The sequence below is a fragment of the Episyrphus balteatus genome, chromosome 4, assembly GCF_945859705.1.
Source record: "Episyrphus balteatus chromosome 4, idEpiBalt1.1, whole genome shotgun sequence".
NCBI lineage: Eukaryota > Metazoa > Arthropoda > Insecta > Diptera > Syrphidae > Episyrphus > Episyrphus balteatus.
Genome location: NC_079137.1, coordinates 47,949,028 through 47,973,007, shown reverse-complemented (window position 1 = coordinate 47,973,007; position 23,980 = coordinate 47,949,028). Strand labels below are relative to the sequence as shown.

Here is a 23,980-nt window from a genome sequence, read left to right as displayed (position 1 = left end):
AAAAGCAAAATGGAGGGTTCCAAAAATATTTACATTTAATTTAAATTTTTAATTAAACAAAAAAATCTTGTCAATTTGAAGAAAAAAAAAAATATTGGCATGAACTTTAAATATGTGTGATGAAACGGAGAAGAATTCTTAGTGGTGACTATACAAATATTAGGGGAAACCACAATAAAAACTAACTAGGAAAAATTTAATTTCTTAAGAAATTTAATAGAGTTATGAAATAGTAAAATTCCATGAAGAAAAAGAAACAAATTGCATCATATCCAATCATCTGTTACAAACTTGAATCTTCATAATAATTTACATGTCATGTTACTTATTCATAGATATTTTTAAAACTTAAGGTTTACTCTATAGCTATTGAAATTGATGTTTTCAACCATATATTGCGAGAGTTTGCTACACGAAAAACTACATTTCACTAACTGGTTTTTATTTTTTATTTGGCAAAACAAAGGTAATGTGAGCACCAAATCGAAAGAAAATGTTTTAACAAATAACACTGGTCGGCAACGGATATAGAGCAAGAACCAAATCCTACTTTTCGGGAGGATTTTTGTGTGCTGAGTCCGAATCTGAAGTCAAAATTTCACTGGCACGTTACGTTTTTGAATTAATTGAATGTTAATAGGTCAAAAACGCGTTTTTTTGGGTACTTTTGACATCGAATTACATCACCGTTAATTTTTTTTTTGTAAAACTACTTATGCAATCTCAAAACGCCATATTAACACGTCCTAAAGGTACTTATATTTTTTCAAAATTATTTTTTTTCTCAAAGATATTGAAAAAAGAAATTTATGATAGATATCTCAAAATCTTGATTATTTTTTTCAAAGTAATGAATGGTTTTTTGAATCAAATTCCATCTTGCGTCTTCTGATTTGGACTTATAAAGAGGAACATATTACGGAAAATATATATTTTTGACTAAATAAAAAAAAAACTCAATTAAAAATTAGTTTTTGAAGCTTTATAGCGAAAATAGTGATGAGTATGGCTAAAAAACTAGACGTGATAGAAAAAATCTGTAAATAGTTTTGAATTCAGCACACTCCTAAATTTTTTAGTTTTTTGCCGACCAGTGTAATTTATATCCTTTTTTTTGTTGTTGACAAAAAAAAAAACATTTTTTGTGCTGAAGGGTATCCTGAAGAAAAAAAAACATTTTTTGTGTGTTTTCATAGACCGATTTTATTTGCGTTCAGATATCAATGACTTATTGGCATTCTTTGGTTTATGAAAATAAAAGAAATGAAATGGTCTACGAAATTAATTAATAATTATATAACAATGTTATCCATAATATAAGCTTTTTCAGAATTAATAAGAAAAAATTGTGCTTTTTAAGAACTACTTTGACTGTATCTGACTTCCATTTTGTACTTTCTTATTTAAATATGTGTAATGAAATGGTACCGAAGTGACAGAAATTATAATAAGGAATATGTACAATAAATCAAAAAATTAAAATGGTCATAGCACACTAGTGTGCAATAAGATATCGATTTTATGCAAACTGACATTAGCTAGATTTTTGAAGAGTAGAATGATCTTTCATGGTGCTTACTCCTTTTTTTTTGGTAGGTACCATATTTATATGAAACCTAAACTAAATTCCTAATTTTTTTTATAACAGCTGCAGAACCTGCCATCTCTCACGATTTAGAAAATAATAGATGTTCGTCGATTTTCAAACCTACTCACACATGGCGACAAGGCGACATGGCGACATGACGACAAGGCGACAAGACGACATGGCGACCCCAAAATAAATTATAAAACTCTAAATTTTTACTTTCATCTTTAGTCCTGTAAAAAACAAAAGAAAATCGAACCAATTTATTAAAAAAAAAAAAACTCATTATCTTGATATTTTTATTTATTAATACTTTATATTATTGTTATTATAAAAATCTTAAAAAAACTACTATCTTCCACCTCTCTCCACATCATCCATCCATTCTTGCATCAATCTGACCACAATTCCGAATTTGCCATTGAAATTCCGGACTCCTAACCAACGAACCCGGTTTCCATGTGAAAACATAACTATTCAACTGATTATATCTCACATCAGTAGCATACAAATATTCATTATGAAATATTGTTTTAATATAACAAAAGTCTCCATCCAATTCAATACCCCATGCACTTTGTGGATCTGTATTATTGCCAGGAATCCATGTAAAAAGATAACGCTGATCCTTGCTAAATGAAAAATCAGCTAATGGTGAATATAAATATTCATCAGCATGTTCGCTATTTTTCAAATAAAATGCATCTCCCATTTGATTGATATTCCAAAATGCTCCAACAGGAATATCTCCTGGATACCAAGTGAATATATTACGACGATCACCATCATGACTTTCTGATGTACTAGCTGCATATAAATATTGCTGCTTGGCTTTGTTCCACAAACAAACGTACGTGTGGAAATAGAGATTTCTAGCACAAGCTGGAAGTCGCTGAACCACCTTATCCACTTCGTCCTTCAAGTTCCGACTCAAAACCTTGTATTGCGCTCGATCTTGTAGTTTCCGCAAGTGTGAAGCAAGACTTAAAGTAGCATCATTGTTTAAGTTCCCGGCATAATTGAATCTATTGAAGATCGCTGTCAAACCTTCAATAACTTGATAAATATTCTTGTGGCTACTTATGTTATCAAGAATCTTTCCAGCAGCGACCACTCCAAACACACTATCAACTACACGATCCATTACTTCGTTCGAAACTTCTGTTTTGAAATTAAACAGCGCATCGGCAAGATTATCAATCTCTACATTCATTTGATACTTATTTGCAATCATAGCCGTTTGGAAGACTGTTACGGAAGCTGCTTTAATATCTTCAACAGCCTTATCGATGACAGTCTTGGCTTTAGCTTTTATCGACTCATCATTCTGTCGAGCAACTTCTCGTTCGAAAGTTTCAACCAGTTTTATCAATTTAATTGGTTCCGCATTACCACCCTTAACCATTTCTTCTAAAACAGTTGCAAACACTTGAAACTGTGACTCGCCGTTCTTTAAAGCTTTTGCAAAGTTAACAATTCTATCGACATTCACTACCGATCCGGCATAAACATCATGAACGATGGTGGAAATTTTCTTATCATCACCCAACTCGATAAGTTTTTCTTCAGCAATTTCAAAGCGTTGATTATTAATTGCATCTACCACGTCTCGGATGAGACATTTACTTTCGTCAGGTGTGGTTTTAAGTTCTAAAGTTGTTTGCATTGTATTCATTCGTTCATTCAAAGCGTCCATTTTTTTGTTCAATTTTTCAATAGCTTCGAATAGTTTTTGGATCGCATCCATTGGTGGACCCATAGGTCCTACACCAGTACCGCCATAAGCTCGTTGAGCTAGATTTATTCTGATATTTAATAAAAATATGCAAAAGGCGAAAATTTGTATAAAATAACTTGACCGTCGCATCTTCGTAAGTGTAACGCGAAGAAAACGTTGTTCGATCGATGATGATCAGCACGAAACTGAATATGATCTTCAATTTTCTCAGAGAAGAAATATTTAAAATCTTGTTCTCGCAAACTGGTAGCTAGATAGTAATATAATTATAGCTTATACTCAACTTGTTTAACAGTGCTAAGGTTTGGTGGGATTTTTTGTTTTTATTTCAAGTTCGAGGCTTGTGTTGTGGTATTTGAGATTGTTCTTGAGAAAAATGTGATGTTTGTGAAGTACGAAACAAAGAGAGGACCGAAAAACACTTGATGTTCTTGATCAAGTTCGGTCAAGTCCAAAATGGCTTTGTTATACTTGAGAAATCTTGATGGTGAATCCTTAGCAGTGTGCTACTCTGAGAAGCACGCGTAAAAAATGGTAATGAGTTGAGAGAAAAACTTTAATTGGAGAGGTTTTTTTATGTGAGTGGTTTATGAATCAGCAACAGGGGAATTCCAATGGGGGCGAAGCAGATAAGACATAAAGATCTAGCCAAATTGTGATATGATAATAATTTTATTGGTTCTATGTAGGGTAATTGCGGGATAGATGCCGCGGTTTTTGAAAAATTAATTTTTAAATTATATAATGGTGAAAAATTTTAAATTTTTTTTAAAAAACTAAGCAATGGGTTTGTTAACTATCATAAAAAAATACTTAACTTAAAAAAAAATTATTTTTTTTATGAAATTAACAATAAAGAAAAAAGTATTAAGTGGGCCATCTCTCCCTTCATGTGTGGGAGAGATGCCGCATAGTAAATGCATTGAATTTGTATTTGTTAATTAATGTGGAACGTGTTGTATTCTTTAATCATCACGCCTACAATCTGTACGATTGATGAATTCGTTTTTTTTTTGTACAGGGTACGATTTTTTAGTACCCGTTTGCTACATTTTTTGCATTGGATACATTCTTGTTTTTTTTTGTTGAGAAATAGTTTTTTCAACATTGGTCACAATTTTTTCGGTTCTCAGCGGGCTAAGCCAAAGCAACATTCACTTTTCAGTTGTTGTCTCCTTTTAACCTGTTTTTCTTTTTTTTTTTTAACGAGGTAGTTAGGTAGTGGGTAAAACGTCTGAAAATACCCTAAGTTTTTAAAAATTGGGCATCGGTTTTTCAGGAAGTGGTGAATTTCTTAAAATAATTTTATTGGCGCAGCGCTTTTGAAACAAGATGATGTGTGAATTCGCTTTTCAAAATGATTGCAAGAGTGAACGTGATTGCTTACGTGGGAATGTCAGTTCTGAACTTGTTGTAGGAAGAAGAGATGTTTCTGAAAGCTGAGATGTTGCGGGGTTATCCCTTTCTCGATGCATTTTAAAGCTTTTTCTAAGACATCTTTGGTCTAACTTCCTCTTTAACTCTTACAGATACATTTTCGTGACCTAATAAAGCTTAATATTTTCTTTTAAACGAAAAAAGACACTAAAATCAGAATGCGGCATCTTCTCCCAACAAAAATGCGGCATCTCTCCCTTTTGTGAGGGAGAGATGCCGCACGACACCACACAACAACAAAAAATAAGAACAAAACAAAAACTCACACCCATCACTTCTTGAAACACATATTAACTAAACAAAATCATTACATTTAGAAAAAAACGCAATAACTTGTCTCAGAAACGAAAAATTCCCACAGGCTGAAAAATTTCCATAGTCAAAAGGCGAGCAAAAAACAAAACAAACGACAAAAAATTCCGTTACATATACAATATGTGCAGATTTTTTTTGCTACGTTTTAATTTGAATGTTAAACGAACAAATTACAAAAAAAAATGTTTTGCCTGGACGACTAGATATATGATTTCAGTTGACTGCGGCAACTCTCCCGACGCGGCATCTCTCCCGGAATTACCCTAATTAAAAGATGTTGTTTATGTTTTTAATTAAGAAAAAAAAAAAAATATCTATACGAAACAATTATTATCGGCAGCAGATGTTGCAGAAAAACCGGCAATTTTTTTCTAAAAATGTATTTTTGTTCTGTGTATTCGATTAATAATTTTTTTTTGCGCGTTTTATTGGTAAAGGTTAGGCGCAAAATAGTATTCTAGACAGAAGGCAGTAAACAAAATTTAATATAGAAGTGATTATAGAGCTTTGGTATGGTGAACTAAGCTTTTCGCTAATTGTTGTCCAGGAAAGATAGAAATTTAATACCATAACGGACAGAAAAATTTATTTATATAGCAGATTATTGCAAAATCATCGAATTGTTTATTTTAATTTTAACGCATTAAAGGTGAAAAATTAAGCTTGAAGATGGTGGTTGATCAAGGTGGAAAATTTATGTTCATACAATCTGGCGATATGACATATTATTTCAGAGTGCTGAATAAAATAAGATTAAATATTAGCGATACAATTACCCTTTAAAATAAAATGCACGTACTTGCTCTTATGTCAAAAGTGTCTTGAATTACACTATGGTCGGCAACGAAAAAAAAAGCTTGAACCAAACCATACTTTTCTAAAGGATTTTTGTGTGTTGATTACGAATCCGAAGTCAAAATACTGACACGTCACGTTTTCGAAATATTTGATTAACAGATCAAAAACGCGTTTTTTTGGCACTTTGGGCGTTGAATTTAATCACCGTTAAATTTTTCTTAGCAAAACTACTTAATGCAATCTCCCAAAAGCCATATTTTATTCTTTTTAATGTGCTATTTTTTTTTTAATTATTTTTTTCTAAAAGATATTATTTGATATAGATGTGTGTGAAATCTCAAAATCTTGGTGGTTAAGGTAGCATATGTTTTTTTTTGAAGCAGATTTGAAGTAAATTACAGTTTTCGACTCTTGATTTGGATAAAAAAAGCAAAATATTACGGAAAAATATATATTTTAAATCAAACATCAAAAAAAATTTCATTAAAAATTAGTTTTTGGGAGTTTATAGCGAAAGTAGTGATGAGCATAGCTCAAAAATTAGAAGTGATGGAATAAATCTGTAAACAGTTTTGAATTCAGCACACTCAAATTAATTAAAATCACCTTACAGAGTTCTTGCTACCGACTTTTTTTTTGTTTTTTGCTGACCAGTGTTATTAAAGCTTTTTTTTAAATTCATAAAACATTTTTTTTAAAGAAATATAAAAATTATTGAAATTCATTCAAAAATGTTGTAACTTGTATAATTTTTGCCTGTTTTAACTTAAATGGCCACTGTGGCGTATGCGTATTATTTTTTTTAAAGCAACTTTTAAGGCTAAACATTTATGTCTTTCGTTAAATAAATAAGTATCTTCTGACGAATCATATTTTGTAGTGGTCAGCGGAAATTTCACATTTGTACGAAGCTTTAGATATGACCTAGTAAGGGTCTCAGAAGCACATATACAAAATTTCAGGTTCCTCTCTTTCAGGTTCCTTGCTCTTGCGGTTGATTTAATACCACGCTTTAAGGCATTCTGCCCCACTGTGCGAAGTCGTGATCCTTGTGGATTTTCCGGGTTTTCGATCATATTGATATAATATGCACAAAATCATTAGCAAAGGTCTTCAATTGCAGAGGTTTCTTTTTTAATTTGATTATTTGGAATCGACATAGTTGTTGGTTACTACAAACCAATAAAAATAGTCATACAATTCGTCACAGCTAAAAAGTTAATGGAAATCTCAAAGCTTTGATATAATTTTGTTGGAAAGTCCGTAACGTACACAAAATACTTTTCATGAAATAAATAAAAAATCTATTTATGAAAACACTTGGCCTTTTTAATGATTGTGATTAAGAACAAGAATTAGTAAACAAGACTGAGTTGTGTTATATACAGTATGGTAACAATTAATTCTGCTTGCCTTAAACTTTATACCAAACAATGAAGTTAGGCTTAAACTCAAACAGATTAATTTAGCTTATAATAGCCGTATTTTATTGTAAAGATTCGGCTTATTAAACCTAAGGAAATAACCCTTCTTATATGTATAAGAAGGGTTATATGTACTTTTACATTAAATATTTTACAAAATATGTAATGTACGCCGTTCATCAATGTTAGTTTGCAAATATAGCAACCGAAACTATTAATTTGCCCATCTATAAATATAATAATGATTTTCTTATGAATTTTTGTTTCAATTTAAATTACATCATCGGTTCACATTTTTATATTCAATGCTGAGAAATATTTTCAATTTAACTCATCGTAAATATATTTGAAAATAACTCATTCATCCTTCAAAACTCGCATTAAAAGACAAGTAGAACTTGCTGGCAACAAATTCCTTACTCAAAACTTTGTTGTTCGCTTCCAAAAAAAAAACACACATAGTTCAACTTAAACTATGTAAAATTTTATGTATGAAAAAATATTTTCCCTTAATCTCATTACAGCACATAACACAATTCTCTATTATCTGCTAAGCATATTTCTATTTATGGCTTCTTCTACTTCTTCGTTGGCATGTGAACTTTATTAAATAACTTTCCGCGACTTAATTTGAAAAGAATTTATTTTGTTTTTATTTTTTGTCTAAGATGCGCGCTTATGAGAATTTTTTTATGATACTTTTATTTTAAAGAATTTAAGTTGAAAAATTAATATTTTTATTGTAAGGGAATTTTCATTTTCATAGTGTAATTGTGAAATTTTGTTTTATGCAAAATATAGACTTCCAACAAGAAATAATAAAATTGACTTTCTTGAAGGGCCTATTTGGATAACATGATAAGCCACATGTGAAAATAACCAAGATATGAAAGTTTAACAATTTCAGTGAGTTATACTAGGGTGAAGGGGTTAGTTAGACCATGGAAAATTTTTTTTTACCTCATATTCATTAGAGAAAATTATACCAAGTTTGGTTAAAAACGGGTCATTTATTGAGGTTTTGTTGAGTTCGCAAGTGATCAATCCGAGAGACAAAATTAATGTATGGATTAAATTTATTTTCTATGATCAAGGTCTTGACAAGATAATGAAAAAACCTCGCAAATTATTTTGAAGGGCTGTCTTTCTATCGGCCGACAGTTTAGTCGGTCTCTTAATCAGTATGAAAATGTATGAAATTGCGCACATTACAACGATTAAGTATCGGCCGATCAAAAAGTTTGTTTGATCGAAAAAAAAATAGTTTGTTTTGCTACACAATTGCCTTCAAACTAAAATATTTCTTACCCATCTGACTAAACCCGGCTAAACTATCGGCTGATAGAAAGTCTGTAGTGTGCGGGGGCTCTAATTTCTTGAATGTGCAAATAAAAAAATAGAACTGGCAGCCACTGAGGATCGTAAGTACAACTGTTGGATCACTATAGGAGAGTGCCTTACCATCGTGCTATCTCACTGTTGGAAATAAGCATGTTAAACTGCAACTTAAACTACAGTATGACTATAATTTAAAATTTTGTAATTTTGGTCGGTTTTTTAAGATGAACATGTTAAATATTGGTCTTTAACAATATATACGTTTACAATAATTATTTACTTTGATATATTTACTGTACTAAATTTATGTATAGTGTTTCTGATAATTATGTTTTATTAATTTTGTAATTAATATTTTTCATTCAATCAACTACTTTTGCTTAATAAACATTGTTCCTGTTTGTATTATTATAAATATTCTTTTTATTAATTCTTCTTTTGGGAACCTGCATAATATTCAGGGGCGGACTGGCCCACCGGGCATTCTGGATTTTTCCCGGTAGGCCCTCGGGCAAGAAAACATTTCTTAAAAGCACTTGAAATTCCATTTTTAAATTCACTCACGTCATGCTTCAAATCGGTTTATGGCCTTTTTAGTCAGTATAAATCTATTGTGCCCCTTATGGATCTTTCGAGAGCTATAGAATTATGTTTGTGAGCCCCCTATGTATGTTTCGAGGCCCACAGAATTATGTTTGCGGCATTTAAGTCAACGTAGGCCTCCTATGGATCTTAATGGGCCTACCGAATTCTGTTTGTGGGCCCCCTATGGATTTTCAAAGGGCCCCATATGGATATTTCGAGGCCCACAAAATCATGTTTATGGCGTTTAAGTCAATGAAGGCCTCCTATGGATCTTTAGGGGCCTACCGAATTCTGTTTGTGGGCCCCCTATGGATTTTCAGGGGGCACCATATGGATCTTTCGCGGCCCACAGAATTATCTTTGTGACCTTTAAGTCAATGAAGGCCACCTATGGATCTTAATGGGCCTACCGAATTCTGTTTGTGGGCCCCCTATGGATTTTCAAAGGGTCCCATATGGATATTTCGAGGCCCACAGAATCATGTTTATGGCGTTTAAGTCAATGAAGGCCTCCTATGGATCTTTAGGGGCCTACCGAATTCTGTTTGTGGGCCCCCTATGGATTTTCAGGGGGCACCATATGGATCTTTCGAGGCCCACAGAATTATCTTTGTGACCTTTAAGTCAATGAAGGCCACCTATGGATCTTAATGGGCCTACCGAATTCTGTTTGTGGGCCCCCTATGGATTTTCAAAGGGTCCCATATGGATATTTCGAGGCCCACAGAATCATGTTTATGGCGTTTAAGTCAATGAAGGCCTCCTATGGATCTTTAGGGGCCTACCGAATTCTGTTTGTGGGTCCCCTATGGATTTTCAGGGGGCCCCATATGGATCTTTCGAGGCCCACAGAATTATCTTTGTGGCCTTTAAGTCAATGAAGGCCTCCTATGGATCTTTGGAGGCCTACCGAATTCTGTTTGGGGGCCCTATATGAATCTTTCGAGGCAAAAAACAAAAAACAACAAAAACTTTATTTGTATAGATTTTTGAAAAATCCAGATAATTATCCAGATTTTACTCGATAAAAACAGTGGTGCCAAGGTACTTTATTTGTTGTGTTAAGCCTGAACTACATCAAAACACAAAGTCAAAAAAGTTCAACAAAGTAAACACGATCTTCTTCCCCCTAGTAGCTTGTTTGTATATCTCTCTTTCATTTTAAAAAAGTATTCGGTTCAAAAAGCTTGAACAAGACCAAGCTTTCGATTTTCACAAAGTTTTAAAAACAAATATACTGAAACAATATTTTATATCCTTTCCGTAAGGTAGCTCTTCGATCACATAGTTCCTGTCATTTTCCGAAAAAAAAAACTCTTTTGACAAACGGGAAACCTACACTATCTCCAAAAAAAAATCTCAATCGGATAAAATCTCCAGAAAATTTTTGACCCCATGGACAAAATCTCCATGGGGAAAGGCATCCAATGGACAAAATCTCCAATAAATAATTTTTTCTCCCATTTTCTCCAAATCCCCAAAAATCTCCAATTAGCAAAAACAAAAACGTAATAGAATGATAGAAAAACCCTGTAAGTCAAAGTAAAATCAGAACTTAACACGACAATTTTAAAATCATAAAGGTTGCTCTATTACAACGGAACAGAAATTATGTAAACAACCGTGACTTGACAATGATTCTAATATACTGGAACAATGATTCTAATATACTGGAAGGATACAGCAAGTTGAACTTAGCATAATCTTTTGAAGCAAGTTATCACAGCTTACAAATAAATATGAGTAAAAATAGGTCTTTCCAAAATGAAGATGCGCAAGTTGTGTATCAAGCAATCAAATCGCACGCGCGATTTAAACGTCCTTAAGTTACTTATTTTTTTTCAAAATTATTTTTTTCTAGAAGATATTGAAAAAAGAAATTTATGATAAATATCTCCAAATCTTGCTTGTTTTTTCCAAAGTAATGAACGGTTTTTGAACCAAATTCCAGTTTGCGTCTTCTGTTTTTGACTTAAAAAAACCAACATATTACATATTATATTAAATTTAAAATTACTTTTTGGGAGTTTATAGCGAAAATAGTGATGAGTGTAGCTCAAAAACTAGACGTGATAGAATAAATCTGTAAACATGTCGCCTTGTCGCCATGTCGCCATGTCGCTTTGTCGCCATGTCGCCTTGTCGCCATGTCGCCCTGTCGCCCTGTCGCCTTGTCGCCTTGTCGCCTTGTCACTATGTCGCCTTGTCGCCATGTCGCCTTGTCGCCATGTCGCCATGTCGCCATGTCGCCTTGTCGCCATGTCGCCATGTCGCCTTGTAGCCATGTCGCCATGTCGCCTTGTCGCCATGTCGCCTTGTCGCCATGTCGCCTTGTCGCCTTGTCGCCATGTCGCCTTGTCGCCATGTCGCCTTGTCGCCATGTCGCCATGTCGGCCTGTCGCCTTGTCGCCTTGTCGCCATGTCGCCTTGTCGCCATGTCGCCATGTTACCTTGTCGCCATGTCTCGCCTTGTCGCCTTGTCGCCTTGTCGCCATGTCGCCAAGTCGCCATGTCGCCTTGTCGCCTGTCGCCATGTCACCCTGTCGCCTTGTCGCCTTGTCGCCATGTCGCCTTGTCGCCTTGTCGCCTTGTCGCCATGTCGCCTTGTCGCCATGTCGCCTTGTCGCCATGTCGCCTTGTCGCCATGTCGCCATGTCGCCCTGTCGCCTTGTCGCCTCGTCGCTTTGTCACCATGTCGCCTTGTCGCCATGTCGCCATGTCGCCCTGTCGCCTTGTCGCCTTGTCGCCTTGTCGCCTTGTCGCCATGTCGCCATGTCGCCCTGTGAGGCCAGATATTGCAAATACCGTCTCAAGATTGGGACAATTTACTTGCAATTCAAATAAATGTCATTGGTTAGCAGCGAAACGTGTGCTAAGGTATCTGGCTGGAAGTGCAAGTCTTGGGCTTGTGTATACAAAAAAGAAAAAAGCCTTATGTGGATACACTGATGCTGATTGGGGAAATTGTGTCATAGATCGTCGATCGTATACTGGGTATGTGTTCTTACTCAGTGGTGCAGCAATTTCTTGGAAATCAACAAAACAAAGAACTGTGGCCCTTTCCACTACAGAGGCTGAATATGTAAGTTTATCTGAAGCTTCGAAGGAAGCAATTTACTTGAGAAGTATATTGCTGGAGCTTGGATTTTTGGACTTTGCTAAAACTAAAATTTTTGTTGATAATCGTGGTGCACTGTGCTTGGCAAATGATCATGTTTTTCATGCACGCACTAAACATATCGACATAAAACATCACTTTGTTTGAGAATCTGTTGTTGCTGGGATGTTTGTGTTGCAACATATACCAACTGATCAGATGACTGCAGATATTCTTACCAAGGCGTTGAGTCGTGAAGTTCACTCGAAATGTACTGAAGCACTTGGATTAAGAAAACTAAATTAATTTCTTTATTGTTAACGTTTGTATTGAGAGGGCGGTTAAATATTGGTCTTTAACAATATATACGTTTACAATAATTATTTACTTTGCTATATTTACTGTACTAAATTTATGTATAGTGTTTCTGATAATTATGTTTTATTAATTTTGTAATTAATATTTTTCATTCAATCAACTACTTTTGCTTAATAAACATTGTTCCTGTTTGTATTATTATAAATATTCTTTTTATTAAGAACATTCTTCTTTTGGGAACCTGCATAATATTTCACAGAACATTCACATCAAAATAAGATAAAGTTCACATTATATTTAACTGGGTTTAAGTGGAATCACCTTATTTTATAAGCGGATATTTTAAGGTGGTAGAATTCAATGTGCACATCATCTTATTTTAAGGTGCCTCTTTTTTCTCAGTGCATTAATTCATGCATTTAACTTTGAAAAAAAAAGCGCATTCAAACTAGTACAAATTCACAATTTTTGTTTCTAATTTTGTCAGAAAGCGGATAACCAAATGATTTTTTCTTGGAAGAAAATATTATTATAGGTACCCAGTTTACGGTGATTCTGATTAGTTTCCAACTCACAATTCGTATATTTTTAATACTTGTTATTACATTTTAATAAAAATTTTATATTCAAAATAAGGTTTTTAATACAAAAATATTTTAAATAAATAAAAGAAATATTCAAAAACTGCGTACAGACATTAAAAACATTAAAAAGTAAAAAAAAAATCATAGTAGAATGAAACCCATTGGAAAAGGAGGTGAATATGATAAAAATGAAAGGAAAAAAATAAATTACGGGCGAGCCGAGTCCGGGAAGTGGGTGGGTTGAGTTTTTACTAGTAAAAAATGGTATATCTCGATTTCCGGCAAAACTACAAGTCCTATGGAAAAAAGTTGTATGGCAAAGTTGTAGATAATAAAAAGATCTACAACTTTTGTAAAAACAATTTTTCCACATAACCTCAAAATTAATAATCATTATTATTAATAATTATAATTAGTAATAAAATCATTTAGCTTGTTATAACAACTTTAAAATTCGACCCTGGCGTAACTCCGTGAAGTCAGTGAGTATTTATCAGCAACTAACGAATTTTTACAAATTTAACACTAGAGATGTGACGACAAAATCGTTCAACTAGCTATTGAAAACAGCCTACAGCAAAATCTGGAAACTATGATTGCATTTTGTGGTTCATTAATAAAAAAATTTATGGTTTTTTTTTTATTTTTTTCTATTCCAAACAATGAAACCAAAAGAAAGAGACTCTGCGTTACGAATGATTTTGTTGATGTGGTCATAAACCTGCAAAAGTCCAATAGGATAAGTTTTTTTTTTAATGCTCCACATACACCTCAAAAGTTTTCATTTTAAGAAAAGGTTACGCATACACCACAGTGACCGGTTACGTTGAAACATTTGTATTTGCTAGGTATTATTGGTATTCAAAACCATGTGGAGGGAAACATGAAAAAAATTATAAATCCAATAAAAATTGGTCAAACAAATCATGTGGGTAAGGTAGCGTAGTAACTAACTAGTAACTAACTAACTCTGAAACACGCTTGGAAAAGAATTGTCAATAAAAATGAAAAATAACTTGACTACCTATATTTATTGTTAGAGAAAATATAACAATATGTCAAATTTTTTTCCCTACCATTCCGCGAACGTTTTGACCCTCCTTTCTAATTAGTTGTTATTTTATATTTTTGTACTGTATGTATGTATTTTTTTACAACATAATTGTGCCCATTATTATGAAAGTGGATAAATAGTACAGGAAACAGGGAGCTGAAAATGGGTCATCTGAGAATTTTTGGAAAGGATTTGAATTCGATATTTCATATAAAAAGGTGCATTGAGACGAACATAAAAAAATATTTTTTTTTGTCCCAAAAACGTGTGGTTTGGCCGCCATTTTGTTTATCGTAGAACAGATTTTTTTGTCTTGTTTTGTAGAAAACCGTATTCTAAAACTTTTTTATTTTATAATTTTTTTTTGTAATATTGCTCTATAAAAAGTTATTCACGAAAACATGTAAAATTTTTGGAGATGATCGTGAGTTTTACATTTTTTCTTATAATAACAATAAAAGAGGTATCGGAAAGATTTAAACAGTTTTTGGAAGGAGCAATGTAGTACTTATAGAGACCGTTACAAATGATTCTCAAATAAATTGCTAAAAATTACAGCTCATCCTCAAAAACAATAAAAATAACGTTTTTTTGCGTTTTATAACGGTAATATTTCAAAAACTAAGGCCAATACATTTTTTCTGACTTCGGATTCAAAATCAGCACCAAAAAATTTTCAAAAAAGTATATTTTGATTCTTCTGCCAAAAAAAGTTAAATATTTTTGAGCAGTATTATCATTGTAGCCAACCAAAATATTGAATTCGTCAGGTTATAACTGAGATAATTTTGGACGTGCAAGAAAACTTAATATACCAAAACGTAGGAAATTTAGAGTTGTATCAATGTTATTATAAGAACTTTTTCGCTCAGATGGACCTACATTGAAAAAAATGTAAAACTCACGATCATCTCCAAAAATTTTACATGTTTTGGTCAATAACTTTTTATAGAGCAATATTACAAAAAAAATTATAAAATACAAAAGTTTTAGAATACGGTTTTAGAATACGGTTTTTTTTATGTTCGTCTCAATGCACCTTTTTATATGAAATATCAAATTCAAATCCTTTCCAAAAATTCTCAGATGATTCCCTAATGCCTGTAGTAAAAGTCACTTTTTCCATTTTTTGAAGAAAAATTAATTTATTAATTTTATTAGAGTCGTTTGGGGTAAGATCGCTCAGTGGGTAAGAGCGCGCAGTGCTTATTTCTCGAGTTGTGTCCAAAAAAAACTTAAACGAGCGCTTAGTAGGACGTCAATAAGTGATGACCTTCGCGATTGTGTGCTCAGCTCCATTTTATTTTAAAAGCGGGTTGAAAAAACCCGGCTCAAAACAAAAAAAAAGTTGTGCGGGAAAAGTGTGTAGCGTTGGCGTGGGAGCATTATATACCGAGAGTAGTACATATTTTGGAATTGTGCATATTTATATTTGATTAAAGTTAAAAATTTGTTAGATTTTGTTGTATTTTAATATAAATTTGGTAAATTGAAAAAAAAAGTACCTTTGTGGGTAAAATCGCGCAGTCCATTCGTGGGTAAGAACGCGCACTTCTCCCCATATTAAACTTTCCTTTTTTCAACAGGACAGAAACATTTGAAACTTGAATTTTGAAAAACGAAGGCTGTTATTCATGAATTCTAAAAAAGAAAGGCCGTCTTCTAATTTAATTCGAAATATTTGTTTGTTTGTTTTGTTTTATAAATAAAGTTTAAGTTTTTGTATTTGAAGTTAATTTGTTTTTTCATTAACATTTTCATTCATTTTAGTGAAAACTTGAAAGTTTTGAAATAAAGTTTTGTTTAACTAAGTATAACATTAAGTTTTTAGACATTTAGCTGCCGTAAACTGTCATGATTCCTATTAAAATTATGTGCGCGCTCTTACCCAAGATTTTGCGCGATCTTACCCTGACTTTGGGGCAAGAGTGCGCACTTCGACTTCATTTGGTTTTTTTTTTTAATCATATGAAATATTTAAACTAAAAAACTTTTTTTCTGTGTTTTCTTGTTCCCAAAGTATAGGTTTATCAAATCTAAAAAACATTATGCTGATATCTCTTACAGAATCTTCACAATTTCGCCTTAAAGTGAAAAGTGCGCGCACTTACCCCAACTGACTCTATGCAAAAAGGATTTAATGGTGTTAGTTTTTTGAAACAATTAAATAAATAATAAATAATTCTATTTACTGCAATTTGGCATTTAACCTATTATAAAAAGATTTATGTAAGATTTAATCGTTTTTTTTTTTTAACAGTGACTGTCCACTCTCATTATTTAGGGCACATTTGTCCTTTGTATAACATGGAAAGTTTTTTGGTTTAAAAAAAATCTCCTTCAATATTTTTAAATTACTACAGATGACAAAAAAGCTTATAAACATCTGAACTGAACCCATGTAAGGCATAACAAAAAAAAACAAAACTGTACGAAATTGCATTCCTCATCATCTGCTTCCTGCAATGAAGACTTTATCTTAAAATTCTGTTTCCTTCCCAAATTATAATTAAAAAACTTAAAATAATCACCCAAAAACACAGAAAAAAATAGAATGGATAATTCATTTATCTTGATAACAAAATTTCCGTTGCAAACATAAAAAAAAAACTGAATAAAAAAGAAAAACCCAAACAAAAATGCTTTAAAGACAAATAAAAAAAAATAAAAATTAAAAGCAGTTGTATTCAAAATTCAAATTGAAAACTTAAATCGGAAAATACACATAAAACAGGAAAACAAAAAATAAATGAAGAAAAAGATAATTTTTTTTGTTCCAAAGCTTATCCATTTTATTCTTAATGTGTATGTTTGTGTGTGTGATGGGATCCTTTTTTTTGTTATATGATGGGTGATGCAAAAAGCTACGCGATGGAACATCAAAAAAAAAAAAAAAAACAGTTATGTTAACCGGAAGAAAAACTTAACAAACCGGAAAATATGCAAATTTCCATTCCGATCTGCATTTATAATGTTTGCGATTGCTTTTGTTTACGAAGGATTTTCTTAGAATTTTTTTTGTTGTATTCTTTGTGTTTTTTTTTTCTGTCTTTCTATTGTTTTCGAGGGGGAGTGGTGATGATAAATAGGGTAAAATAAAATAATTCTAAAAAAAAAGATTAAAAAATATAAGAAAGATACAAAATTTTATTATTTTCTTGAGAAAAATTGCGAAGAAAAATCAACAATTTCCTGCATTTTTTTTTTGCGATGATGAAAATTGCTGACTCGTTTTATTTTCGCGTTGCAGGACAGCACTCTCTTATTGAACCCTCTCTCTCTCCATCATTTCAATTGGAGAAGAACAAATTGAACATCATTAAATACATTTCCGATTGCTATTTGTCCTCTGTTCACAATCTGTATGAGTGCTTTTTCAAAAAAGTTCACAATAACCAACCCAACCCTCCCGCCATCCATTTTTCAACCGGAAACAGTTTCCATAAAATGAAATAAAATGTTTACACACTAAAAGCGACCATTTCTATATTTGAAGAAAGACGCACAAGAAGAATAAGTTTTTGAAAAAGTTTTCGTCCTTTTTTGTATCAAAAATTCTTGTTATGGTACTTAAACGATCTTAATCCAAAAAAGTTTGCTCGTTTTACGTTATTTCTTTTTGAGGCAAGGACATAGTTAAAAGAAATATACAAACGTTCATATTAGTAAACAAATAATATAATTTTTTTATTTAATATTTGTTTGGTCTCATAGTGATGGAGAAGGGGATTTGGGTATTTATATGGAAATTGTAAGGTATTATAAAAATATGGAAAAAGTTGTTCCTTTTTTTTATGATTCGTTTGGAAATAAGTTAAAAATGGCTTAAGGATCAATTCACCATGGCAGACGGTTCGGTTGGTTGTTGGGAAATATCTTTTTTTTCCAGACTAGAGTCGCTTTCTTTGGTTTGTAATTTATGTCCTGCTGCGTTGCAGCTCAACCAGGACGAAATGTAATTTAAATGCAAAATCTTTTTTTTTTCCATTTCTCTCTCGCCTCCTTTTTGTTGTCCTTCCTCATCTTTTTTGATAGCTTTCTTATATATGCAAGGATATGGTAAAGTATATGAGACGATGAAATACCTATGTATTGGCAAATGGTAGTAATCTTGGTTGGGAGAGGGATCAATTTCATGGTTAGTAAAAAAGTGAAGTAATTCAAGTTGAAAATTAAATTTGAATATGAATATGGGACAGATTTGTATCATATCGTTAAAAGTTTCGGAAGGGTATTTATATGCTGCTGCTTGCATAGCCATGAAAATGAGATTTTTTTTTGTTAATTTTATGAGGCTTGCAGCAGAAGAATGCTGGTGGAGAAAATTTTCATGATAGGAATTTTTTTTGTTTTTTTTTCTCTTATGAGAATATTATAGACGTTGCCGCCTTAAAAGGGGTGTGCATGCTTGAGTTGTGTTGTCTTTGCAAAATGAGGTCAAGAGTGCAGGCTGGCGATGCGAATTGGATTTTTGTGCTTTATTGCTTTTACACTTGAAAGTTATAGAGTTGAAATTTTAATAAGTTTTTCTTTTTTTTATATAGGTAGGGGAGAGTTGCAGATGACGATATGAATATGTTTAAAAAATACCTCATAAAATATAAGTTCTGAATTTAAATTAAGATTGAATTTTAAAATAAACTGCTTATTACAGTATAGGTAGTAAAAAGTGTGGTGTCGTTAAATAGAGGATTTAAACTTTGTTTTTAAATACTCTATTTTAAACGACACCATACTTTTAACAACCTAAACTGTAATAAGAATTTTATTTTAAAATTTAATCTTAATTAAAACCAGACGTTTGCTAGTATATTGAAAGGCTTTACATTTATTAGGTTCTGGACTGACATGTTTAGGACGGGAGCGGGTCAAAATTCTGACTTCAAAATTCTGATTTACAAAATTCTGCTTTAGTTAAAAAAATTCTGTTTTTCAAAATTCTGCTTTTTTTCTATTCGGTATTTCAAAATTCTGCTTTTCAAATTTCTGCTTTTCAAAATCCTGCCACCAAAATTGCTAATTTTGCTTTTTTCTTCATAGCAAATGCGTTAACTATACCAAAATACACCTCATTAATGTTTTTTAGGTTGGTATATTTTCTTAACTGCTTCCTGTTAAACCATCACAAATACATTTTCAAATTGCTTAGAGCACTGACTTTCTTATAACTCACATCTATACGAGTATACCGTTGAAAACTAATTATAGAAACGATGTTTCAAAAAAATATGAATATTACAAAAAATTGACAAAATACTGTAAGTAATCTCAAATAGGCAGGAAATTTTTCTAGAAGATGGTTTTTCATAATTCTGTTTTACAAAATTCTGCCAAAAATTAAAAAAGGGTTTGAAAAATGTTAAAAAGCGCGCGCTTTTTAACATTTTAGAAACCCTTTTTTAATTTTTGGCAGAATTTTGTAAAACAGAATTATGAGAAGCAGAATTTTGAAAAACAGAATTTGAAAAGCAGAATTTTGAAAAGTAGAATTTTGAAAGCAGAATTTTGACAAAGGAATTTTGACCCCGGCAGAATTTTGTCTGGGACACGTCCGGGACATGTCTGGGACATGTCTGGGACATGTCCGGGCCACGTCCGGGACATGTCCGGGACACGTCCGGGACATGTCCGGGACATGTCTGAGACACGTCCGGGACGCGTCCGGGACATGTCCGGGACATGTCCGGGACATGTCCGGGACACGTCCGGGACATGTCCGGGACATGTCCGGGACATTTCCGGGACACGTCCGGGACATGTCCGGCACATGTCCGGGACATGTCCGGGACACGTCCGGGACATGTCTGGGACACGTCCGGGACATGTCCGGGAATGTCTGGGACACGTCTGGGACATGTCCGGGACATGTCCGGGACACGTCGGTTACATGTTTAGGACACGTCCGGGACATGCCCGGGACATGTCCGGGACATGCCCGGGACATGTCCGGGACATGTCCGGGACACGTCCGGGACATGTCTGGGACACGTCGGTTACATGTTTAGGACGCGTCCGGGACATGTCCGGGACATGTCCGGGACACGTCGGTTACATGTTTAGGACACGTCCGGGACATGCCCGGGACATGTCCGGGACATGCCCGGGACATGTCCGGGACATGCCCGGGACACGTCGGTTACATGTTTAGGACACGTCCGGGACATGCCCGGGACATGTCCGGGACATGCCCGGGACATGTCCGGGACATACCCGGGACATGTCCCGGACGTGTCCGGGACACGTCCGGGACATGTCTGGGACACGTCGGTTACATGTTTAGGACACGTCCGGGACATGTCCGGGACACAACCGGGACATGTCCAGGACACGTCCGGGACACGTCCGGGACATGTCCGGGACACGTCCGGGACACGTCCGGGACATGTCCGGGACATGTCCGGGACACGTCCGGGACATGTCCGGGACACGTCCGGGACATGTCCGGGACACGTCCGGGACACGTCCGGGACATGTCCGGGACATGTCCGGGACACGTCCGGGACATGTCCGGGACATGTCTGGGACACGTCCGGAACATGTCCGGCACATGTCCGGGACATGTCCAGGACACGTCCCTGACATGTCTGGGACACGTCCGGGACATGTCCGGGAATGTCTGAGACACGTCTGGGACATGTCCGGGACATGTCCGGGACACGTCGGTTACATGTTTAGGACACGTCCGGGACATGCCCGGGACATGCCCGGGACACGTCCGGGATATGTCCGGGACATGCCCGGGACACGTCCGGGACATGTCCGGGACATGTCCGGGACATGTCCGGGACACGTCCGGGACATGTCCGGGACATGTCCGGGACACGTCCGGGACATGTCCGGGACATGTCCGGGACACGTCCGGGACATGTCCGGGACATGTCCGGGACACATTTCCGGGACATTTCCGGGACATGTCCGGCACATGTCCGGGACATGTCCGGGACACGTCGGTTACATGTAAAGGACACGTCCGGGACATGCCCGGGACATGTCCGGGACATGCCCGGGACATGTCCGGGACATGCCCGGGACATGTCCGGGACATGCCCGGGACATGTCCGGGACATGCCCGGGACATGTCCGGGACATGTCCGGGACACGTCGGTTACATGTTTAGGACACGTCCAGGACATGCCCGGGACATGTCCGGGACATGCCCGGGACATGTCCGGGACATGTCCGGGACACGTCCGGGACATGTCTGGGACACGTCGGTTACATGTTTAGGACACGTCCGGGACATGTCTGAGACACGTCCGGGACATGTCTGAGACACGTCCGGGACATGTCTGCGACATTTCCGGGACACGTCCGGGACATGTCCGGGACACGTCCGGGACATGTCTGGGACATTTCCGGGACATGTCCGGGAACGTCTGGGACACGTCTGGGACATGTCCGGGACACGTCGGTTACATGTTTAGGACACGTCCGGGACATGCCCGGGACATGTCCGGGACATGTCCGGGACACGTCCGGGACATGTCCGGGACACGTCTGGGACACGTCCGGGACATGTCCGGGACACGTCCGGGACATGTCCGGGACATGTCCGGGACATGTCCGAGACACGTCCGGGACATGTCCGGGACATGTCCGTGACACGTCCGGGACATGTCCGTGACACGTCCGGGACATGTCCGGGACACGTCCATGACATGTCCGGGACATGGCCGGGACACGTCCGGAACATGTCCGGGACATGTCAGGGACACGTCCGGGACATGTCCGGGACACGTCCGGGACATGTCCGGGACACGTCCGGGACATGTCCGGGACACGTCCGGGACACGTCCGGGACATGTCCGGGACACGTCCGGGACACGTCCGGGACATGTCTGGGACACGTCCGGGACATGTCCGGGACACGTCCGGGACATGTCCGGGACACGTCCGGGACATGTCCGGGACACGTCTGGGACACGTCCGGGACATGTCCGGGACACGTCCGGGACATGTCCGGGACACGTCCGGGACATGTCCGGGACATGTCCGGGACATGTCCGGGACATGTCCGGGACATGTCCGGGACATGTCCGAGACACGTCCGGGACATGTCCGGGACATGTCCGTGACACGTCCGGGACATGTCCGTGACACGTCCGGGACATGTCCGGGACACGTCCATGACATGTCCGGGACATGTCCGGGACACGTCCGGAACATGTCCGGGACATGTCAGGGACACGTCCGGGACATGTCCGGGACACGTCCGGGACATGTCCGGGACACGTCCGGGACATGTCCGGGACACGTCCGGGACATGTCCGGGACACGTCCGGGACACGTCCGGGACATGTCCGGGACACGTCCGGGACACGTCCGGGACATGTCTGGGACACGTCCGGGACATGTCCGGGACACGTCCGGGACATGTCCGGGACACGTCCGGGACATGTCCGGGACACGTCCGGGACATGTCCGGGACACGTCCGGGACATGTCCGGGACATGTCTGGGACACGTCCGGGACATGTCCGGGACACGTCCGGGACATGTCTGGGACACGTCCGGGACATGTCCGGGACACGTCCGGGACATGTCCGGGACACGTCCGGGACATGTCCGGGACATGTCTGGGACACGTCCGGGACATGTCCGGGACATGTCCGGGACACGTCCGGGACATGTCTGGGACACGTCCGGGACATGTCCGGGACACGTCCGGGACATGTCCGGGACATGTCCGGGAAATGTCCGGGACACGTCCGGGACATGTCCGGGACTTGTCTGGGATACGTCCGGGACATGTCCGGGACACGTCCGGGACATGTCCGGGACACGTCCGGGACATGTCCGGGACACGTCCGGGACATGTCCGGGACACGTCCGGGACATGTTCGGGACACATCCAGGACATGTCCGGGACACGTGATTTTTGGGGATTGGGAGAAAGTGGGAGACAAAAATATTTATTGGAGATTTTGTCCATTTCGAGTAAGATATTGTTAGATAAGAGATTCGCTGAATCGTTGAAAGTATGTACATTGTACACATGTATGTATAGTACATTATTTATTTTTTTAATTATTTAAAAATATGGCTTCTACTTCCTATGCATGTCCGGGACACGTCCGGGTTATGTCTGGGACACGTCCGGGACATGTCCGGGACACGTCCGGGACACGTCCGTTACATGTCTGGGACACGTCCGTTACATGTCTGGGACACGTCCGGGACATGTCCGGGACATGTCCGGGACACGTCCGGGGCATGTCCGGGACATGTCCGGGACATGTCCGGGACACGTCTGGGACATGTCCGGGACATGTCTGTGACATGTCCGGGACATGTCCGGGACACGTCCGGGACATGTCCGGGACATTTCCGGAACACACACATTATTTATTTTTTTAATTATTTAAAAATATGGCTTCTACTTCCTATGCTGTGGTTGCAAAACAGATTTCAAAACCTCGCCTTAAAATTGGTTAAAGATAAAGCGAGCGTTGGCTTTTATGATGCACATTACAAAAATAAGTGTTGACGATACGAACTTTTGTCTCTTGTAGTAACTCAAAGGAATTAGTTAGGTTACTATGTAGATTATAAGTATAATACTACCCTTTACCAAAATTCCTATCTAATTATGATCCAAACTCAAAAACGTATAAAAATCCATTTAATATTCATTTAAAGTATCTGAAACAACTAATTTTAAGCAGATTGCTTACGTTCTTGACTACATAATCTCAAAAGACTCAT

General features: G+C 37.0%; 2 protein-coding genes across 2 annotated transcripts; one reads left to right on the top strand and one right to left on the bottom strand.

Annotated features, from left to right (window-relative positions):
* Window positions 1-1,895: 1,895 nt before the first annotated feature.
* On the bottom strand, window positions 1,896-3,533 carry LOC129919860 (uncharacterized). Its single transcript, XM_056000946.1, has one exon. It carries the CDS (start codon window positions 3,453-3,455, stop codon window positions 1,962-1,964), a length of 1,494 nt encoding a protein of 497 aa, XP_055856921.1. The 5' UTR covers window positions 3,456-3,533; the 3' UTR covers window positions 1,896-1,961.
* Window positions 3,534-11,987: 8,454 nt separating this feature from the next.
* LOC129919237 (uncharacterized) lies at window positions 11,988-12,488 on the top strand. Its single transcript, XM_056000092.1, has one exon. It carries the CDS (start codon window positions 11,988-11,990, stop codon window positions 12,486-12,488), a length of 501 nt encoding a protein of 166 aa, XP_055856067.1.
* The last annotated feature ends 11,492 nt before the right edge of the window (window positions 12,489-23,980 follow it).

Bases quoted from the DNA above. Each gene is read 5' to 3' on its own strand.
- LOC129919860 (XM_056000946.1), bottom strand. From the start codon at position 3,455: ATGCGACGGTCAAGTTATTTTATACAAATTTTCGCCTTTTGCATATTT.
- LOC129919237 (XM_056000092.1), top strand. From the start codon at position 11,988: ATGTCGCCATGTCGCCCTGTGAGGCCAGATATTGCAAATACCGTCTCA.